At 36.0% G+C, this 22,306-nt stretch overlaps 1 protein-coding gene and 1 long non-coding RNA gene across 4 annotated transcripts in view; both read right to left on the reverse strand.

Moving 5' to 3' along the window:
• Positions 1-372: 372 nt before the first annotated feature.
• LOC124899292 lies at positions 373-4,275 on the reverse strand. Its single transcript, XR_007056579.1, has 2 exons — positions 3,256-4,275; positions 373-957 (listed from the first exon to the last, which is right to left on the reverse strand). It is a non-coding gene; the product is annotated as an uncharacterized LOC124899292 (long non-coding RNA).
• A 2,971-nt stretch (positions 4,276-7,246) lies between these two features.
• LOC107872784 overlaps positions 7,247-22,306 on the reverse strand; it is a 55,539-nt gene continuing 40,479 nt past the window's right edge. For all 3 annotated transcript variants that reach the window (XM_016719386.2, XM_016719387.2, XM_047413655.1), the window contains 3 exons: positions 10,482-12,932; positions 7,706-8,000; positions 7,247-7,567 (listed from right to left, as the gene is read on the reverse strand). In XM_016719386.2, the coding sequence (XP_016574872.1) occupies positions 7,707-8,000; positions 10,482-12,932 (2,745 nt within the window). In that variant the 3' untranslated portion in view covers positions 7,247-7,567; position 7,706. The remainder of the gene's footprint in view (positions 7,568-7,705; positions 8,001-10,481; positions 12,933-22,306) is intronic.

The raw sequence follows: 22,306 nt of genomic DNA on the forward strand, positions 1-22,306 counted from the left end.
GTACATTAGAGCCCAATCAAAACAAGAAGAGGTTGTATGCGACATCCATACAAGATTACCTTCGGATCGAGCCAACAATAAGTCCACAGGATATTGTCATAAGTTCTTGCTTCAAGAAATTCAACCCAAGAATTGACTCCTACAGGCAACGAGAACTTATCAAAGCGCATTCTTTGTTCGATGGCATTCACTCGCTCATTTAAACAACGATCAATCAGATTCGGTCTGACCAAAGAAGGACTGTACAAATGTTCCATCATCCATAATTATAGTATTAAATTGCTTCCTTCAAAAAATCGCAGCCCTCCTCTTACCTCAGTCAAAGCCTTATACAGTTCCACCAAAATCATAGGTACGACAGTAACTCTATCATTTTTCTTGAACAAAGCCATTACTACTGATTGTAAATGAGTTTTGATACGCGTTTCATCTAACAGGAACACTAAAGTACCTAACAATGCCAAACAGAAAACCTCAAGATGTCGTTTCTCCCAATTCTTCTTGGTAGTACAAAATTCATCCCAAAAGTGATCAAAACCGTCTGGAGATCGGAATCCAGCGAACAAATAATCTAAGGAAATCCAAGATTGTTTCAGGGACCCTAGGTGATCATTAGCCTTCAAACCGCAAAGTTCGAGAAATATCCTGCTAGAATGATTCCGAGCTAGGATTAACTTCTGACCGATATATGGCAAATGAAACAAACCGGATATTTCTGCCAAGGTAGGCATCATTTCACAACTCCCGAACCTAAACACCAAGCTGTCTGAATCCCAGAAGTTCGATGCGGCCTCTATTAGATCTGGTCAGGGTGTGATATTCAAAAGCGATGTAAGATTGCTGAACAATTTTTCTATCTCATGCCTTTCAGAATAGTTGAGCATACCCCACCATTTGATTAACTTTTTGGGAACCTTGGAAACCATCAAGACTCTAGACCCTGTGGACGGCTCCATCCTGTAACAATACACAGAATTATGACTCATGATTCAATAAGGGCAAGAGAATTTTTGACCCTCGGGATTCTGACACAAAGAAGTGTCACATGACACAGGGACAAGCGGACCTATAACTCAAAATTGCCGAATGAAAATGCTAAGAAGACTCAACCTAGCTAGCTATGACCACTAACAAATACTTGACTAAGCAGAAAATGGACCTTAACTAGGACTAGGACAACAATCGAACTTAAAAGATTACCGAACCCACTGAGGGTTGCCTACGTATCCCATCCCGAGAGACAAGAATCAGGTATGTGTAGTTCATCCAGATTGGACCATTAAAGATTAACTGACAGACTGACCCTACCTCAAAAGACACAAACAAAAACCGGTGGATAAAATCTTTCTGGGTTTTTAATTAGACACTTCAAATAAAACTAACACCAACAGCTACGAAGGAAAAAAAAAACTTTTTGGTATTTTCATTATATAGAATGTATAAAACTACTATCATTTTTTGCATCTTCTTTTATAAAAGTCTCCTATTAAACAAAAGATCTTTTTTGAAATTTTCAAATTAAGCATGAAAGAAACAAAGAAATTTTTTTTCTTTTTTTTTTTCGACATATGAGTGCAAAAGGTAAATTTTTTTTTTTGAATTTTGAAAAACAAAAGCCATAAAGAACTCTAAAAACTACGACACTCTCTTTTTATTTTTGACTCACTCTCTTTCTTCTTTTTTCTTCTTTTTTTTTTCCTTTTTTTTCAAATATTTTGTCTGCACGCCTTACTTCTAACACATGCTTTCCCGAAATTAGTCCGTCGAATGACTACATTACCCTCAAAGATGCAATATTTAGCACATATAGATGCTTTAGAGGTGAGTCTCCTACAAAGGGCCACATGAGTCCCGCTAGGTTTCGAAATGATGCAAATAAGCATGACCTAAAGGATAACCTATGTTGGGGTTCACTAACAAGGCTGTTCAGGTGAGCGTATGGTCGACAGTGTCTGCGATATCTTTTCACCCACTCCATACGTCCGACGGCTCCCCCTCCTAAAATAAAGGTGACTCAACTAGAGTTCGTGTACACGACGTGCACTCCAAGACTTGTTACAGAAAGATTTGACTCGGGTGATGCAAATGATGCCAAATATAAAGCGGTAACACATAAAAAAAAACTGTAAACAAAGAGCACATAAACGCACAACAGTAATAACAACGACATAAACCAAAACATGAACAATGTTTATACACCTATAACGCCAAACAAGCCGATACGACTCCAAAAATAAGCCCGAATTCAAAATAAAGTCCCCAGCAGAGTCGCCAGAGCTGTCACACCCCTTTTTTTAACTCCCAAAAAGATTAGATTTTAAGTTTGAAAGGATTTTTATTACAAGTGACAAAAAAAGATGATTTGTTTCGAAAAGGATTTTTATATTCAAAACTCAGAGTCGTCACTTGACATAATTTGGGTGTGTCAAGTCACTCTTGGATATCCTTTTTTAAAACAGTTTTGACTCTGTAAAATTGGTTTGCGAACAGAGATTCCGGCTAAGGAATTCTGTTGAACGAGGGGAAGGTGTTAGGCACCCCTCGATCCCGTGGTTCGACCACGGTTGCTTGATGAGCGTATCGGCTAATTTGACACTACAAATGTATAAACCACACAAAGCACGCAAAACAATCAATCACGCAAATAAAACATAACAATCAAGAATTTAGTATTCAGTCCAATTAGACAGTCCCGAAATAGAAAAATACGAAAATATAAACCTACTATATTCTAGGCTAATCCTAAGCTACGTTCCATTGCTTTCTTCACCTGACGTTTTGGGCCTTGATCGTGTGACATCTTCAAGTATATCATACTTCGGGGCATTCCCCGGATAAATCAATACAATAGATCACAATGCTTAAATCAAAACCATTCCACAAACATTTCATCATTCAACAATCACAGATCCTAAACTTTGCCTACCCAACCTACCTTTTCCTATTACTTCCGACTTATCATGTTGCTACTATGTTTAGCAACGTCAAAATCAATCAAGATTACAAATTAAATAACCTAAGTGAAATTGTAAATTAGCCAACTTTTGATACCACCCCAAATTACGGTTTAATCCCAAATCGAGTCCAAGTTCTTTGATTATTTCAATCCACAACAATCAACCGATCGATATCAACAACCAACCATGATGATCCAAAACATATTGAAATCAACAAAATAGAATCCACACACCATGAGTTTACTACACTGAATATCACACAATAAAAAATTAATTGAGAATGAGATGAAGAATGGACCCTAATGCCGCTTTGATTCAATCAAATGGAGGAGCTTCGCGGATTCAGAACCATCGATTCAAACCTCAAACATGAAATGACCAAAGTTCAGTCTCACCCTTTCGTTTTGTTTTCTCTCCAAAACGAACCAAAAAAAACAAGAAGCCTGAATCCAAAAACTTTCTAAAAGAAAACCAAGAACCCGTGTGACGATGTCCGGCAAAAACTCGCCGGAATCTAACCCAAAACCGGTCAAAATTGACTGATTCGGATCGGGTTAGGGTCAAAATCCATAGCTATCGTCCCGTTGGAACTTCGGTGAGCTCCAACGCTGACCGAAACAAGGCAAAAATGGATGATAACAATGTTTTTTCGGCAAGGGGATGCTACTTCCGGCCAAAAACACAGGCCAAATCACATTTTCGATCTCCTCTCTCAGATTCTCACTATTTTTTCTCTCTTGTGCGCGTTCAGCTGCTCTCTCACTCTTCCGTCGCTCTCTCTCCCTCTCTCTGTCTGCGTGTTTTTATTTTTTTGTATGTGGAGAAGAAATATTTTTTCAATGATGGATTATATATGAGGTCCTGTCCATGCTGTTCATGGAAATTGAAAGTACATGGAAGATGGTGTATTCTAGAATGGAAATTGGGAGTATGATCGTGTAGAAGATTGTGTGTGTGAAGATGATGAAGAAGAAGCAAAAATCAGCAAAAAAAATGGCCCCCAGATCCAAGGAATGGAGTGTGTATATATTGTGTGTGTGGACCTTTTCCAAAATGGAAAAATGGTCCTTTTGTCCCTTTCCTGGAAGTTTCCTAGTGGGGCCCCTTTCTAATGTTTATCCCTTTTTGCCTTTGTGGACAAGAAATATGAAGGGGAGGGATTTACATTTAGTGTATATTTTCTATTTTCATAAATTTTTTTTTTAATTCAAGATCTCCGTGTACATTTACTATCTTTTTCTCCTTTTGGGGGGATTTTCACCTATTTTAATTCATTTAATCGTCTAAAAAAAACCATAAAGTATTTAATATGTATTTACTTTACTTATTAATTTTTGTGTATTTATTTGTCTTAAACTTTCGTTACTTATAAAAACTCAAAAATCGCTCTTTCAACTCTCTTAATTATGTTTAATGTGCTATCTTAATGAAGTATTGTTACATATAATGGAAAGTCACTATATAAGTGTGAATAGTATTGCATTTGATGATGTCAATAGGTTAGTCTTTTTCATTTTTGTTTTTTCATTTCATACAAATATTTAGTTCTAAATTGCTTTAGTAAAGGAAGGAAATCTAGGAGTTGTAATGGAGAATGAAGTGTCACCGTACATAGGTCTATAAATATAATATTTGCTATGTATATTCTTGGATATCATTTTTATTTTTCTGCAACATGACCTTGTCATTACAATGTGTAAGCTCCATCTTTATTTTTCTTTCAGTTTCATTACTTTATGTTTCAACTTTTAGTGTTTGTAGCTACAATCCATTGCTACTTGATTTTTTATTGAGTTTTTAATTCATCGATCAATTGATTTAATAAAATATAACTTTTTCCTTCACGTTGTTGCTCTGTAATGTTTTACTGAGTTTTAAATTCACTTTACTTCAAATTCCTTTTACTCCTACAATTTTTCATGCTGAGGGATTAAGATTCTGTTGAGTATCGAATTTAGTATTTGGCATCTTTTTTTTTTCTTTTTTGAACCATTCTTTCATATTATAATGTTAATTTTAAGGGTGGTGTTGCAAATTACAATGCCAACAACAATGATTTCTTTATGTCAGAATTATATGATATGTATGATGCAATTTTGTAGATATTTAGGATTAAAGATAGAGTATGACATTATATTCAATTTATTCTCATAAAGTGGGATTTGGATAAGGTAGAATGTATATATTATTTTTATATTAAAGATAAGGTAAAGAGGTCGTTTTTTATAGACTCCCTGCTCAAGACCAAAACATATTTAAATATATTTTAGTTCTTAAAAATTTTACTTCTCATTACTTTTAATGTTCAAGTACTATTAAAGATCTTTTATAAATTTAATAAACATTTTATGATCGTGCAAAGCGCGGTCAAGTTACCTAGTATAAATACAAAGTAAGAAACACATGAATCGATGCAAGAAGATGGTTTGAATCAAAACTAAAATAAGAAGAAAAGTAGAAATAGAAGAAAATGACTCACAATTGATAAGTTGATACGCCATAATTATAGATAAAATCTAGTTGTCTTTAAAATCTCAATAAACACGACTGATAAGATATAAGAACAATATGAATGCTAATAATAGTTAACTTTTTATTTAGACGAATATGTTTTCTTATGGGTTATTACATATAGATTCTAAATATAATCATAATAGATGTAGCTCTAACCTAAATTGATACTTATTTACCAATGTACGTAATTCTAATAAGTTGACTAAAGAATCCTAATTAATTAAAGATATTACATTTTTTCATATTTGAAAAATATAAGAAGTCTTAATATTTATGACTTTGGAATGAACCAAAATTGAACTTAATAAATCTCTCCTAGCAATTGTTTGAGTTATATTAAAATTCAAAAATTTAAAAATCAACGCAAATTTTGCGTTTAGATTAATTATTGTACGGGTGTAGGATGGTAGAATCCTGTTCAATTCTTCCTTTAATATTTTATATTAAAAAAATTAAAGTACTGAAACTTTACCTTAGATAGAAATTTGAGCACATAATAATTCCTTCACATTTAGGTTTCTTTAGCTTAAAATCAAATCCTAATTAACATGGAATTTGTGATGTGTTTTTATTAATCAAATGTTAAAATTTATCTGTGTGATTTTCACTTGTTAAAGGATAATTTTCTTAATTTTCTCTTACCATATATTTTACGGCTCTTTTTTCACGTAACAAGAAGAAAAAACCTACCAATAACAATTTACCATATATTTTTGAATTATTTAATTTTTAACAATTAATTAATAATTAAAGAAAATAACTGAAAAAGCAACTTTGTTTATTGTGAAGTATTTTAATGAAGACAAAAAGTTTCAAACAACATTTCTAAAACCATTCGCACTTTTAATATAGTATAGATATGATATGATTAACTAGCTAGGATTCTTAGTATCTTCTTGATGTAATAATTTGAGAGTTCATCAAACAATTTTCGATTACTGGTAGGGATGCTCTGATTTTTTATTTTTTTTTTGGAGAAAGATACATCGTCTGTAAGCATGTCTAATCCAGTTATAGTTGCTATATTGCCTTGAAAATTTGGCATGTACGACTGATACATTCTAGGGTTTACACTTAAACAATTCATAAACCAAAAGTACATATTGCGTTCCATGACTAGAGGTGGATTCAAAATTTTAAGATTGTGGGTTCTCAATAAAATAAATAATACTACCAAATAAAGTTAAAAATGACCCCAATAAAATAAATAATATACCAAATGAAGTTAAAAATGACCATTCCAATAAAATAAATAATATACCAAATGAAGTTAAAAATGATCACCCCAATGGGATTTGAACTCAGGTATAGCATATAAAACAATTCTTCAAGTCTCTTTTGAACCAGCCTACAACTTTGTCAATACATTCCTCATTTATAATTCTTAAATATTTAATAATTTTTTTAATATAATTATAAGGTATAAGAAAATGCTTGGGGATTCCTGAAAACCCCCTCCCCTAGTAGATCCGCCCCTGCCATGAATACAAGTAGAGCAACACCATAACACAAAAACTGATACTCTTAATCTGAATCTCAATTAGTGGCACCGATGGACTTAGCACAAAGTTTAGGAAAGAAAATACGACTAGAAATTTGTAGTCAAAAACACTAGACCATATATATGGCCATAAATCATTTCATCAAGGGTGAAAAAGAGATTTTTAAAGTTAAATTATTTCTAATTATGAAAAGGTGACATTATTTTTTAGGACGGGCTAAAATAGCAAGTGTGCTGCATAATTGAAATATAGGGAGTACTTGAAAAGAGAACATACAACTAAACACAAGTACTATATAACTACAAGATGGAACTTTAGAGGCTGTTTACACAGCTACATTTGATACACATGCCCGGTATAAATCCACCTGTCAAACATGTACATATACAACCTCCAATACCTTCTATAAGTTCAACACACAAATTATAACCGAGTATCTTGTTAATATGATAGTCCCCTGATTTTTTTTTATTTTTTTTTTATTTTAAAAACAGAAGATTCGATCCAGCCCCAAGCAATTTGAAACTTTAGGATAGACTCCACTGCTTTTAAAGGGAAAGAGTAAGCCCCGAATACTTTGATGACGACTGACATCTGCATTTTGAATGGGAAGAGAAATTACAAGTTTTCACAAGTATATATTCATTGATTCACAATAAAATGGTCGCTAATTGCAAGCGAGTGGCTTGTGCAAAAATGTTTTGACGATTTCAAATTTCAGAGAGCAAGTACCTTATGATATCCACAAATCATGCATGACTTGCAGTTGAGTGAACTCTGTATACTTCAGAGACATCTTGTAAAGCTCTCTGAGCTTTCCGGCATCAGCAGACTTACTTGAGGCGCTGTGCTGAGAGTTGGCTGAAGATTTATTTGTAGTTGGACAGAGTGATACAGACAACATATTCTTCAACAGCATCTGCAAGTGACTCCAATATTTTTCACAAATCTTAACATCGCCTCCACTTAGTGAGTCTCCAGGTACATGACGAGCTTCAAGCATATAAGTCAGTGCAGACTCCAGAAACTGTCAGACAAGTAACTTTCACAGTTTAAAAGATGAAATTTGCCAAACTACCATCGGAGAAACAAAGAAACTCAAAACATTACACTATTTTTCAACACTCAGACAATTATGATAATATCAAGTCCTTGATTCCTTTTTTGAGGTCAGTACCAGAAAAGGCGCATACAAGCTCTCTGCTCTAATTCTGTTAAGAGAATTTCATGTAGCATAGTGACATTTTGAAGACTTGACTTGCATATTTTTGGGTCCCTATTGCAAGTTATATTCTAGTTAAGGTCATAATTCCAATCTTCAAAAACAAATTACTCCTTTCCACTAGAACTAGGAAATACTTTCGACAGCAAATGGATTATCTTGTCCTGTGAAGAAAAAGAAATAAGGCATGGAGAATGAAAAAAATTGGATATTTCAGGAGGCTTTGATGGAGCTCCTGGAAAATTCCGATGCTGTTGTGGCTCATCAGAAATTTAGTATATCTGTATTTGGCATCACTCATTTACAAACTCAGATCACCACAGAAAAGATTCCTGTTACTAGAACACACAATTAAATGCTCTAAAACGTAGGGACGGGATATATATTATTCTGAATATTTTGGCCCCATACTTTAAACATCCAAAAATAGACCAAGAGACACAACCTTAGATTTGTTAACCACTCTACAAGAACCTAATGGACGGTGGCTAAAGCAGTTGTGTTTTTGACTGCCATTTTATTTAATGCAAGAAAATATTCAAAAGGTACTATAGAAAATTATTGTCGTTACGCATCATTCACAACAGAAAATGTTGTACATACACATCACTCAGGAAGCTCATAAAAGAGCAATTACATCAAGAATATAGCGAGGACCTTGCTTTCACTTTTCACTACTACCTCTTCGTTTCTTACAATTAGAATCCGATAGTGATGGCTTAGGAGTTACGGTAAACAACATTCACAGGAGGGAAATGTTTGGAGCCTAGCTTGTAACAGAAGCATAGAAATTTGTAAATGTTAAGCAAATATTGACTAATATCATCATTAGCATAAAGCACATGAGTCAGACCAATTAAATAAAGTTGCGACATTATGTTTGAATTACACTAAACACCCAGTAATATGACTTAATTGCTGATATACTCATGCATTTCAAAATCATACACTTACATATACAATATAATAGCTTGTTTAGTACATCCATTATATAAGCTATTAAGTATTGAGTTTTAAAAACAGGGAATGTCAACTAAGTATATAGGATTAAAGTGAAATAACTAAAAATACTAAAGCAAAAAATAGGAAGTTCCTATATATTAATTTCTGAAACCTAAAGAAAGAACAAACATTTTTGGGTCCCAAAATGAAATTCACGTTTTATCAAAAGAGGGAATAATCATTTCTTGAAATACGTGTACCTTTCAAAACTCTTTAATAGGAAATAAATAAAATATTTACATAAGATAAAAGAATCTAGAAATTTGTGGCCTAAAACAAGTCATAGATATTTGTATAGTAGAAAATCATCTCAATTTTTTTTAAAATTTTAAATTATTTTGAAGTGTAAAAAAGTTGCATTCCTTTGATACATACTAAAAAGAAAAGTACAAGTCATACGTAATAATTTATGCATATGCGTGCACGCATACGTATTTGTAAACAACAGAACAAAGCAATGAAGAAACAAGTGAGACATTAAATAAAAATGTAAACAAAAGCAAATATTATACCCTTCTCGGCACCAAAGAAAATATTTAGCAACACAGTTAACCCCCCCCCCACAACAAAGAGAGAGAGAGAGAGAGAGAACAGTAAGCCCCACACTATGTGAAGTATTATTATCAGTTAGTTACCAGCTCATAACATGTAGCTAGCTAATTTATTTCAAAATCCAGACAACAGTTATGAGCAAGAAAAGCTTAGAGCAGATCCATATAAGTAACGTTCTGCTCACACATTGGAACTAAAAAAGAATCAAACAATAAAAAGAAGATGTGTAACATCCCCGTCATAGAAGAATTAAGTTGACCACTTTCATATAGAAAGCAAATTAAATCATGTACACAGTCAAAGAAAATCAAGCCTAAGCTAAAAATGTAACTAAATCAACCAACACGAGAAACAAAGAGAGACGAACATCGAAAAAATCTATAAAGCACAGATAAACCAGTTGAAAAAGAATGCACATATACATTCAAAGAAAATCAAACTTAAGATTTAAAGAAAGGATAACAGATCAACCACACTGGCAGGAGTAACTGGTAAAGTTACTGCCATGTGACCAGGAGGTCACAGGTTCAAGACTTGGAAACAGCTTCTTGCAGAAATGCAAGGTAAGACTGTATACGATACACCCTTGTGGTGGGGCCCTTCCCGGAGCCTGCGCATAGTGGGAGCTTTAGTGCACCAGGCTGCCCCTTTTTTTTAGTCAACCACACTGGATAACAGAAGGAGATGAACTTTGAAAAGATTCTACAAGTACAGAGATGTATATAATCATACCATGTTAGAGTGAAGATGATTTGACAGATTCAATAATAGTGCAGCTTGCTCCACCAAAATAACCAAGTGCATCGACGGATGTGTCTTTGGCCCATAGTAATCCACGGATTTCTGCCAATTCCTCTCAGCCAAAGAAGCATATTGCTTTACTCTATGAAGAAACCTATTTCCGCCCTTGGAAGAGCCATTTTTCTTCTGATCTTGCTCCAAAAATTTCAAGCAGCAATCCCTTTGGTAGCAAGCCAACTCAAAGCATGCAAATGCAGTTTCCTGTTTCCGTAACTCACCCAGTGACTCAAAGACGGATAAAGCCTCTCTAAAGGCATCATTAGCTGAAATCTCATGCTTTCTACGGCCAACCTTAGGTCTACTGAAAGAATCCTCAAGGGTACAGTTCTCGTAAACCTCAGCACATGTATCTTCTCTGGACAGTAGCATCCCAAGCCTTAAATATGTATTAGCATACTGAGTATATACGTCATTTCTCACCTTGCATGAACACAAATCTGATTCTTCAGTAACATTGTTTACTACTGCTTTTGCTGATCCATAGAACCTCAGAGATTCCCTGTATTCCATCTTGGCAGCCTGGAGAACTTGCATGTATGCGTTGTGGAGGATTGCATGTTGCTTGAGATTTTCAATCTTTGCTACCATCTCTTCTGCTAGAGCTCTCCTGCCATGACCTAAATTCATGTGTATCAATATAATGTTAGTGTGGTCAGCTACTTCTTTAAATGCATTTATTGCATCAACAAAAGCAACTTCAGCTTCATCCAGCTCCTTCCTTTCCAGCCTCTTACGGCCTAATTCATTACACGCCCATCCTTTCTTTTTGATTAAAGATTGCAAGTCTTCTGAAGTAGTAAGATGTCCAACCATTGCATTTCTAGCTTCATCATAACAGTTCAAAGCAATCGAGAGATTGGAATCAGCATCTCCAGCTATAGTACCTCTAAGATACTTAAATATACCCCCACTTTCCCTTTCAGTTTCTTCCTTCAAACTTTCAGAACATTTATGCATTGAAATTCCTTGCATTTTCACTCCCACATCATCTCTATCAGAGTTGGTAGCTCCTGAATTTTTTTCCTCTGAAATATCTGTCAATTGATTAGAGATTTCCATTCTGGCAATATTTTTCTTATGCATCAAGAGCTTACTCTCTGATGTGCTGCTTTCGCCCTTCTGATGAATATCCACAAAACTTGCAGAATGTGAATGGATGTTTGCTTTGGTATGTGATTTTTTGTTCTGTTTTCTGCCATAATTTTTTGAACGTGCATCTCTACTACTACTGCTAGCATTGCTTCCACTGCTGGCCCTATCACTCTGGCAGCTGCAGTTCAATAAGGAACATGAGCTACAGTTTTGACCAGACTGTCCAAGCTTCTTCTTGAGCCTTTCAACCTCCCTCAAAACTTCAGATGACATCTTTAACTCTTTAGCTAAAGGCTTTTGCTCTGATTGTACTGGTCTCCTGTTAGCATCTGTCGAGTAGAACTGAGCATACACGTCTCCAACTAGTGTCCAAGCCTTGGCCCAAAAGAGGTAACTGTCAGATGATTGATTATACATGAAACAATCATCAGATAGCGAAGACCCAGCTTTTTCACTTTTATCATCACTTTCAACCTCCGCTAATGAACAAATGACGATGGAAGAAACAAATTTAGAGTCTTCCCGATGTTGAGGCATTGATCCATAAACCAGACATGCCAACTCTACAACCTTCAAAGTCTGATTCAATTGTCCATCTTCTATATAAGCTTGTCCAAGAGCCAAATATGACTCTCCGAGCAATAGAACTAGTTTCCACAACTTATTATCCAATTTTGAAGTCGGAAGCCATTTTCGAATATCACAAACTTCAATACAGTCAGTATCCCCACATGCACAGAGAGAAAAACTCGGTGCTGAAGGCAACTCATCCTGATTTTTACCACTATTCTGCAGATCCATTCTGTTGCCTTGCATTTGACGTTTCCATCTAAGAGACTTAATAGCTTGAGAGACATGATGAATAGCAGCCAACTTAGTGGAGATTGGATCAGCAACAGTTAGAACCTTAGGAGCCATTTTTGACAAATCACATACCGCAAAGCTCTTCTCTCTGCTATTTGACGCATCTTCCAGACTGGCTGTCTTTCCCCCCCTTGGAGCTGTCATTGCTCTTGAGGAAGATATAGCCTCGTCAGACACTATCCCCACAGAATCATCAGATCCAATAGCCGGAAATGCTTCAATATTATTATCTGGTTCAACTTTAAGAACCAGGGAATCATGGACATCTGCTACAGAAACTGAAATCAAAGATCCTACTGGTTCTTCTTCAGCATCAGCACCTGTAACTTCAGACTCCCTAGGATGTGCTTCAGATGACAAATCCAACTCTTCATCATACGTTAAAAGGAGCCTCGCAAATTGTTCATGCGCACATGCACGTACAACCTGTTTTGCCACAATTTCAGGTTATCAGTAGGCTATTCTACAATATAGACAAGAGAGAGAGAGAGAGAGAGAGAGAGAGAGAGAGAGAGAGAGAGAGAGAGAGAGAGAGAGAGAGAGAGAGAGCGCTTGTGCTTTGGGCACAATGCCTTTTACCCCCCTACAGAAAAAAAGAGAGTTATAACCAAACTATGTTTCTCAAAACCTAGAAATCCACCCCCATTTTGGCTTACTGCAGCAAGGGAACTAAGATATGCAATTTGAAGTTAATTCTTTGGAATTTGTAAGACTAAAGTAGTAAAATACTATGGTCAGTGGAGCAATGAAGGAAGCAACTTTGATTACACCTACCTCTCAACACTTATTATTAATAAAAGCAGAAGAAAAACAAAGTAGTCAAATGCATGGTACAATATGCATGTAAAATTTATAACGTAACAGTAAATGTGTACGCATATGTTAACACTTCTAACTTCTAATAAATGATATATATCATGATATATATACCGATGCTTTGTAGGGAATAACACCTAAATTCATGTAGGAAAATGTTACAAATAGAAAAGGTAACATTTTGTAACACAAATAAAATGTAAATAATTTTGATGCATAATTTATTTCAGTAAATCATCTTCAAGACCTCAACCATCATTCTATTTTAGGTTGCTTCCTTGATTTTGTTTCTTCAATTTCAATATCTTCCATTGATTAAATCGGGCCTTCTCAACAAATAAAGATCTGGAAAGTTAAGTTCCTATGTGAAATATATGCTACATATAAAGTAAATTTTACACCTGTACTTGGGGCATTAATATGATGAAACGGACAGAACTATGAATTTCTCAATAAGCATTCACCTTTGAGAAAATACAAAAAAATCAACAAGAAAGCAAGTAGATATACAGATAGCTGGCAACATGATTATCAATTTTGTTTAACGAGTAATCTTTTTTTCTCCCATGATGGTCCAGTGAACAGTTTGCATAAGCAGAAAGAGCCTTCTAGCTTCCCTGTTTCCTTAACTACAAGTTCCAGCATATTCATATATCTTTTTAATTTTAGTTCTGATGGTAATGTCTATACGAAATAAAGTTAAAATTTCAACATAAAGGTCTAAAGCCCATATGTCACTATTGTGTTTTGTCCACATTTGCGTTACACCTCTATTAACCTTCAAAGTTTGGTCGAACAAGCATATTTAAATTGTAAAACCATGGTTTTACAAGATATGGAAGCAAGCAAATACTACTATCGATTCTCTTGAAATACACATTTTTTATCGACAATTCAAATAGGTCAAAAAAGACTTCCAATTTTGAGATTATTTTATTCAATGTGAGACAAAAACATATTGTTTGGAATTCTTCCATGCGACATAAATGTCATACAGAGTTGTACATGATATTCAATACATAGAAGGAATCTTCTTGTGGTAGTTCAAATAACAAAACATGGTGATTCAGTGAATGAATTAGCACTTCTAAAAAGATTTCTTTTATGCAATTTGGAAGCTTAATTTACAAACTATACTAAATAAGAAAAAATCAAGGCGTAGAGAACCAATGTAGACAGGTGGCGCACATCAAATGGCGACAAAGAAGCGAGAATCCTTGATCCGAGTGAATTAAAAAATATATGAAATGTTGAGTGACTATGTTATAGTGATTGTAAAAGTGGGTTAGAGTCCCACATTGGTTGGGAAATGGACTGGTAGTTTGGTTATACGGACTTGGACAATCCTCGCCTTGCGAGCTAGCTTTTGGGGTTGACCTAGGACCAACTGTCATATCTTTAAATGGTATCATAGCCAGGTCCGTCCTTTCTCGTTTGGACTCCCGGTCCATGCTCTAGTTAGGCTAGGCACAAAATGGGGCGTTAGAGTGGGTTCGAATCCCACATTGATTGGGGAATGAAATGATGGTTTGGTTATATGGACTTGGACAATCCTCCTCTCATGAACTAGTGGGCAATCCTCCTCTCATGAGCTTGCTTTTAGGATTTAGTTAGGTTCAGGTGTCATATTTTTACAATAAAAAATACAATAAATCAACCACTCGGTTAAAATTCAAAATATCAATTAATAATCAAAATATTTTATCATATGCAATAAGAGAACTATGATTAGTATTCATCATGTATATAGACAAGTAGAAATCACCACATGGAATTGAACCAAAATAATGTTTGTTACTCATAGTAAATACTACATGAAACAAGTACATGACCTGCAGCAGCAAAGCATTAGGGGGACTCCAGAAAGACTTTTTCCATCTCTTAACTTCTAATTGTTAAGCGAAAATACATTGACGATGAGGTCGGTATTTATAAAACATGTACGTGAAAAAAAAAATATCAAACAAGGCTCACTAATTAAAACAAAACACATGAAATCTTAAACCACCCAAAAAGGAAAAGTAAACAAGAACAATACTAGAAATTAATAAACTCAAGTTTCTAAGATAAAAGATGAGTTCATGAAAAAAACATTGGGATGCGGAAATTATCTCCAAGGAACACGAACCCTAGGAGAAGGCCTTTATTGATTGAGGAGGCCAATTATTCTTAGAATTGTGAAATGAGAGTAATAATTTTAAAGTTGACTTCAAACTCTTAATTTGTTTTATCAAAATTTAAGTTATTGATGGATATGATTGCAAGATAAGCTTGTCTAACATATGATGCAATCTAGTTCAGGTATTAATTCAAAATTTAAATAGTGATATACACAAAAGATAAATCTGTGTTGAATTTAATTTTCTATATATTTGGACTTCTTACCTTGCTCAAATAAGGAAGAACGTAATCAGCAAAATATTTGTTGATTTCAAAATTCTAAATATTATAATTAAATGACTTGTCCTTAGCAAATGAATATCTTAACCAAAAATCATAATAATAAAGATCTTTTCCACCAAAATGCTCTTAGGCTCTTTTTCAAGAGCCTCTTTTGGGCTTTACTAACCTTATCTCTGGTGACTTTCTTGATTGAAGCTTTACTCGAACCTTGCATCTTAAGCTTTTTATTACTTTCCATTCATGGTTACCAAGATTTATTTTTGGCTGGGGGCAAATCATGCAGTAACACTGGTTCCACATCTCAGGCCAAGACTTGGTATGAATAGATGGAACGCGCTGGACAACACATGAGAAGACAGGTTTTGAGCAAAGGAGGACTACTATGGATCTGCAAGAGGCTTACGGATGTGGCAGAAAACAGAGAAAAGACTTTCAAGTCGTGGCGCTGTAGGGATTTCTCGTCAAATCTTTTTATCTCTCACAAATTTAATCAATATAGGAGAGGTTTGTTTCAATCAATTCTGTCAACGGCCAGAACAAGGAAGTAATTATCCTACCTAAGAACGCATTTAATGAACGATGGAAGTAGTTGGTGATAAAAATTAAAGGCTTCATTAATAAAGATGCTCTGGTACAAAAAGCTATTAATATTCCCGGAGATACAGACATCCCACCGACACAGGGGAAGGAGCGTTACAAGTACGCAATACACAAAAAATGGACACGAGAAAAGCCATTGGTAGGTGATGAGGTGGGCCCTCTAAAACCTCTTTACAGTTCGACAACAAAGATATTCTGGCAGATGCTAAGTTGGAAAATTCAACGGACACAATAAAAGCCATTGGCAGGTGACAAGGTGGGCCCTCTAAAATCACAATGCAGTTTGCCACAAGGATATTCAGGGCATATGTTAAGTTGGAAAATTGGAATACACTGGGTATGTTGTTGTTGTTGTATGTCAAGTTGGAAAATTCTCCGGTAAGGAAGATACCCCAACCAGAAATGATGTAAGAAGACGAGCTCAACAATCATGGAGCAGAGTGCAAGGGGTTCAATTCTTATTCCGTATCACTTTCTATAGGTTTTGGATTCTCCATATTTGGTCAAAACTAATTAATAAAGAGAATCAGTGAAAGGTGTGGGGGGTTGGCTAGAGACAGAGAAAGAGAAAATTGAAGAATAGATGAGCTCATCATGGTCAAGCTAAAGGTCCAATAGAAAAGATTCCAGCAGAAATCGACATTGCCGGCAGGAACTTCATATTCTCTCTACCCATATGGCTTGAAGCTCCGGTGAGGTACCGGAAATTAGAAAAGGGAAGTTGCAGTACAACAAGAGATTACGAGGTGGAGAAGTCAAGTCTATCTCATCGGAAGTTGGAGGAAAGAGAAAGGGTATGGAAGATTTGCAGATCCATGACAGTACCTTTATCAGTGCTAAAGGTGGAGTTGATGAGCAAGTGAATAGGGGTACGATTTTGAAAAAACTGGCCCCACCAGATGACGGGCTCACTCTTTTGAAAGGAAAGAGCAAACAGGGCCGTGCTATTGAAAAGGGTGGGAGGTCGGGCTATTTAGATAAGGCCCAATTTATTTCCATTAGAAAGCCCACAACATAGCCACTTGTTACTAACATCCTTTCTTTCATCAAGTAAATGTCTTTACTTGATTAAAAATATTGTTAGTACCATAAGTTTGCTAATAACATAAACTTGGACAGCATCTCTGAGGACCCAAACAATGTCTATTCAGTCAAAGGAAAAGTAGAAAAATGCTTAGCAAGGGAGAAACTTAAGCGATAGGAACAAGATGTTGCTGGGAGGATTTGAACAAATTTCGGTCAAAAAAACAAGTGTGCAAGAACCATTCCAGGAACCATCATGGGCAGAGAAAAGAGAACCTGAAGGGAATTCGAGGATCAAGTGGTGTATGACACAGACCCAACCCCTCTACAGCCAGTTACACCAACACTCGACGAGGAATTGAAGATATGTATCCCTTTGGGCAATGGGTGCATAATAACATAATTAGGCTGAGCAGAGTTTCGGGCTTCTTTCAAGGGCTTTGAAAAAGAAATAGGGGAGAGCAGAAGAAGATGACACTACCGGAAGAGGCACAAAAGGAAAAATAATAATCCCAGAAGATTTCACAGTGAAGGAGGGATATATGCACACTTATGTTCCAACAAAAGTTGATACAACTGGCCATGGAAACTCATCTGGAGGACAAAATTGCCCCCTAAAGTGAGCTATTTTTGCAGGGTGGCTTTATATGAAGCACGCCTTGCTCGAGATAATCTCAGTAAGAGGAAAATACCAACTGTAAAAGGATGTTATATGTGTCCAAGAAATTCTAAAGTGTAAAGCATCTATTCTTACATTGCACGGTGAAAGCAGTGTTTGGAACATGTTTTTTGGCTATTTTTGGACTCACCTGGGCCATGCCTATCGCTATCAAAGATGCGTATGGCAGTTGGTGCAAATGGAGAGTTGGAAAATCCATCAAAAAGATTTGGTCAATGGTTCTTGCCTCAAATCTTTTTGGTGTTTCTGAAATGAAAGGAACCATAGGTGTTCTGATGGGGATCTCAACTCCTGTTCATATACTAAAAGCCAAATGCTTGATGAATTTAGTTTATTCTGTAACTAAAGAGCAAACTTCATCCAAAAACTGTTCGCAACTAGATACAGGAGCCTGATGCCTTCCAATGAAACTCTTACTTCATCAAAAAGAAACTGGGGGAGAAACAAAAACTCTGTTACATGATGAAATTTCTATTGTGGAATGTGAGGGGGCTGAACAAGGAGGATAAATGAAGCCTAGTAAGAACATTAGTGAAACAGTTGCCATCTATGTATTTCTGGACACATTTTTTTTTTCTTTTTTGGGGGGGGAGAACATGGAAAGGGCAGTCCAACTCACTGGCAAACTTTTTGGGATCAACCAGAATTTATCTTGGTACCTTACTGCAGTATACGCTGAATGTGAAGAAAGGAGAAAAGAAACTATGGTGGAAGCTAGCACCTATTGGGGTGTGAAAGACCATCGTTGGAATGTGGTGACTTTAGTGTAACCAGATTTCCATCTGAGAGAATAGATTGTAACAGAATTACTGAAGCTATGGCAGATTTTTCAGAAAGCATTAATGACCTGGAATTAATTGATCGTCAATCATTTGGGAAATCATTTACATGGAGGAGGAGTGCGAATTACAGGTCTGCTTCTAGAATCAACAGATTCCTCTTCTCAACTTTATGGAATGAAAAGTTCTTGCAGATTAACCAAAGCCTTCACTACTGAAAGAGGGGTCTGGCCACAACCCCATTTCGTTGATATGGTGACTTGAACTTCAAGAAGACATACTTTAAGTTTGAAAACAGGTGGCTTGATGTGTAGCAATTAAGAGGTACAGTACAGGCTTGGTAATACTCTTTTAATATAAGGGGAAGATCTGACATTGTGTTAGCCTCCAAACTCAGTCTCTTACAAAACAAGCTTAAGGAGTAGAGTAAGACTCTAAGAAGCTCTTCGAAGGAGAAGAAGGGGCATATTCTGGCCATATTCCTAGCTTAGAAAATATCCAAGACCAAGGACCCATGACATATGACGACTTCAGACGGCAGACTTGTCTATGGAATTTGATAAGGCAGCAAAAAATAAGAAATACCATGGAGACAAAGATCAAGAATTACATGGATCAAACATAGAAACAAAATAACCTTCATTCATTCACAGGATGGCCACATCACATAAAAGATTCAACACAGTTGATACCCTGAAGATTGATGGAGAAGATACACTGACCCAATGACCACTAAGAATACCACCTTGGAATTCTATCAACAGCTGTGTGAGAAATATAAGAGAAGAATATTATTAAATTGTCCTATCTAAATAATTACATTGACACCCTATTTATAGACACTACACTAGACTCCTTTTCCAAGTGTCCTATGACATTATAATCCCTTTCCAAGTAGAATTCTATATACCACTCCTATTCCAACTATTCTAACACCCCCTCAAGCTGGTACATACAAGTCATATGTACCGAACTTGTTACAAATGTAATTATTGCAAGGACCAGTGAGGGTCTTGGTGAAAATATCTGCAAGTTGATCACTCGATTTCACAAATTTTGGAACAATATCTCTGGAAAGTATCTTCTATCACACAAAGTAACAATCAATCTCAAAATGTTTAGTCCTTTCATGAAATATCGGATTTGATGCGATACGAAGAGTTGCTCGGTTATCACACACAAGTTCCATCTCACCGATTTCTCCAAATTTTAACTCTCTCAACAACTATTTAATCCAAACTAGCTTACAAGTGGCTACGGCCATTGCTCGATATTCTGCTGCACAAGATCGAGCAACCACACTCTATTTCTTACTCTTCTAGGACATCAAATTACCTTCTACTAAAACATAATATTCGGATATAGAACATCTATCACAAGTGAACTTTCCCAATTAACATCTGCAAATCCAACGATCTGGCTCATGACCTCGATCCTCAAAAAGAACTTGAATTTTTTGAGATGATTATTCAAGATGTACTTGAATTTTCTTAATGAAAGATCACTCTGAATTCTTTCCTATATTCAAGAGTTATTGTGCTGAAGTACAAAATCAATTTAACGTCTCTATTCGTACCTTTCGTAGTGATAAAGCCTTAGAATATACGTCCTCCCAATTTCAACAATTTTTGACTCATCCAGGAATTATTCATCAAACTTCTTATCCCATATACCCTCAACATAATCGAGTAACAGAGAGTTTGAATAAGCACCTCATTGAGACTGCTTGCACTCCTCTTTCAATTCCATGTCCAATCCTTTTTTAGGACAATGCAGTATCGCATCTTGCTATTTAATTAATCGGACAGCTTCATCTCCTATTCAAAATCAAATTCCTTATTCAGTATTGTTTCCTCAGTCACCTACTCTCTTCCCCCTCGCGTCTTTGGGAGTACACGTTTTGTTCATAACTTCACCGGGGAAAGATATATTAACCCCTCGTGCTCACAAATGTGTCTTTCATGGTTATTCTCGAGTACAAAATGGATATCGTTGCTACTCAGCTAATCTTCATCGATACCTTATGTCAGCTGATGTCACATTCTTTAAGCTTCAACCTTTTCTTTTGAGCCTGATCATCCTAACATGTCTGAGGTCTTACTTTGAGGATCCTACCATTACATATACATCTCCATCTATAGTGTCACCAGTCTTACCTGCAACTTTTGAGGAATCTACAATACCTTCTACAACTCCATCGACAATGCCACCACTCCTGACTTACCATAATCGTTCACGTAGAGCACCACGCACAGATGATTCCCGTCCTACACCGTCTATAGACTTATCTCCTCCGATTGCACTTCAAAAAGGTAAACAGTCCACTTATAATACTAACCATCATTATACTCTTTTAAGTTATCATCGTCTATCATCACCCCATTATGTCTTTATATTATCTTTGTCCGCTATCTCCTTCCCTAAGTTCACAAAAGAAGCACTTTCTCATCCAGGGTGGCAATAGGCTATGCTTGACGAAATGTCTACTTTATATACGAGTGGTACTTGGGAGTTTGTTACTCTCCCTTTAGGCAAATCAGTCGTTGGTTGTCGTTGGGTTTTTACAGTGAAAGTCCGGCTGCTAAATTGATACACTCAGACATTTGGGCTTGATTATAGTGATACTTTCTCTCCTGAGGCTAAAATAGCATTTGTTCATCTTTTTTTATCCATGGTTGTTGTTCGGTTCTGGCCTCTTTTTCAGTTGGATATTAAGAATGTTATTTTCCTTGGTGAGCTTGAGGAGGAAGTTTATATGAAGCAACCACTTGGTTTTGTTGCTCGGGGAGGGGGGGGAGTCTAGTCTGGTATGTCGATTGTGTCGGTCACTTTATAGTCTCAAACAATCTCCTCGAGCCTGATTTGAAAAGTTCTCAGAAGTTAGCATGACTCGTAGAGAAGCAGATCACTCTGTGTTTTATGGACATATTGCTCCAAATATATGTATTTATTTGGTGGTTTACGTTGATGATATCGTTATTACAGGAAATGATCAAGATGGTATCATTAGTTTGAAGCAACACCTCTTTCAGCATTTTTAGACTAAAGATCTCGACAAATTGAAGTATTTTTTAGGTATTGAAGTTGCTCAATCCAGATCAGGTATTTTTACTTCCCCATACAAGTATGTCTTAGACATTCTCGAGAAGACAGGAATGATGGGATTAGGGGTGACAAATGGGTGGATCGGATTGGATTTGGATGGATTGAGCTTAATGGATTAGACTGCAATCTGCCCATATAATATATGGAGAAATATGGATTTGGTCAACTGTGGATTGGGTAAAAATGATTCCAACCCACTTCAACTTCTAAAGCCAAAACTTAGAACTTCTATATGCATATCAATTTGATTTTTTATCCCCTACCCCACCCTCCTCCCCCTAACCCCCACAAAAGAAAAACATAATCTTTTTTGAAAAAAAATTACCCCAACCCTAGCGTCACACCTCCTACCCCGACCGCCCACCCTCAAAAAAATAATTTTACCCCCCCCCCCC

The sequence above is a fragment of the Capsicum annuum genome, chromosome 6, assembly GCF_002878395.1.
Source record: "Capsicum annuum cultivar UCD-10X-F1 chromosome 6, UCD10Xv1.1, whole genome shotgun sequence".
NCBI lineage: Eukaryota > Viridiplantae > Streptophyta > Magnoliopsida > Solanales > Solanaceae > Capsicum > Capsicum annuum.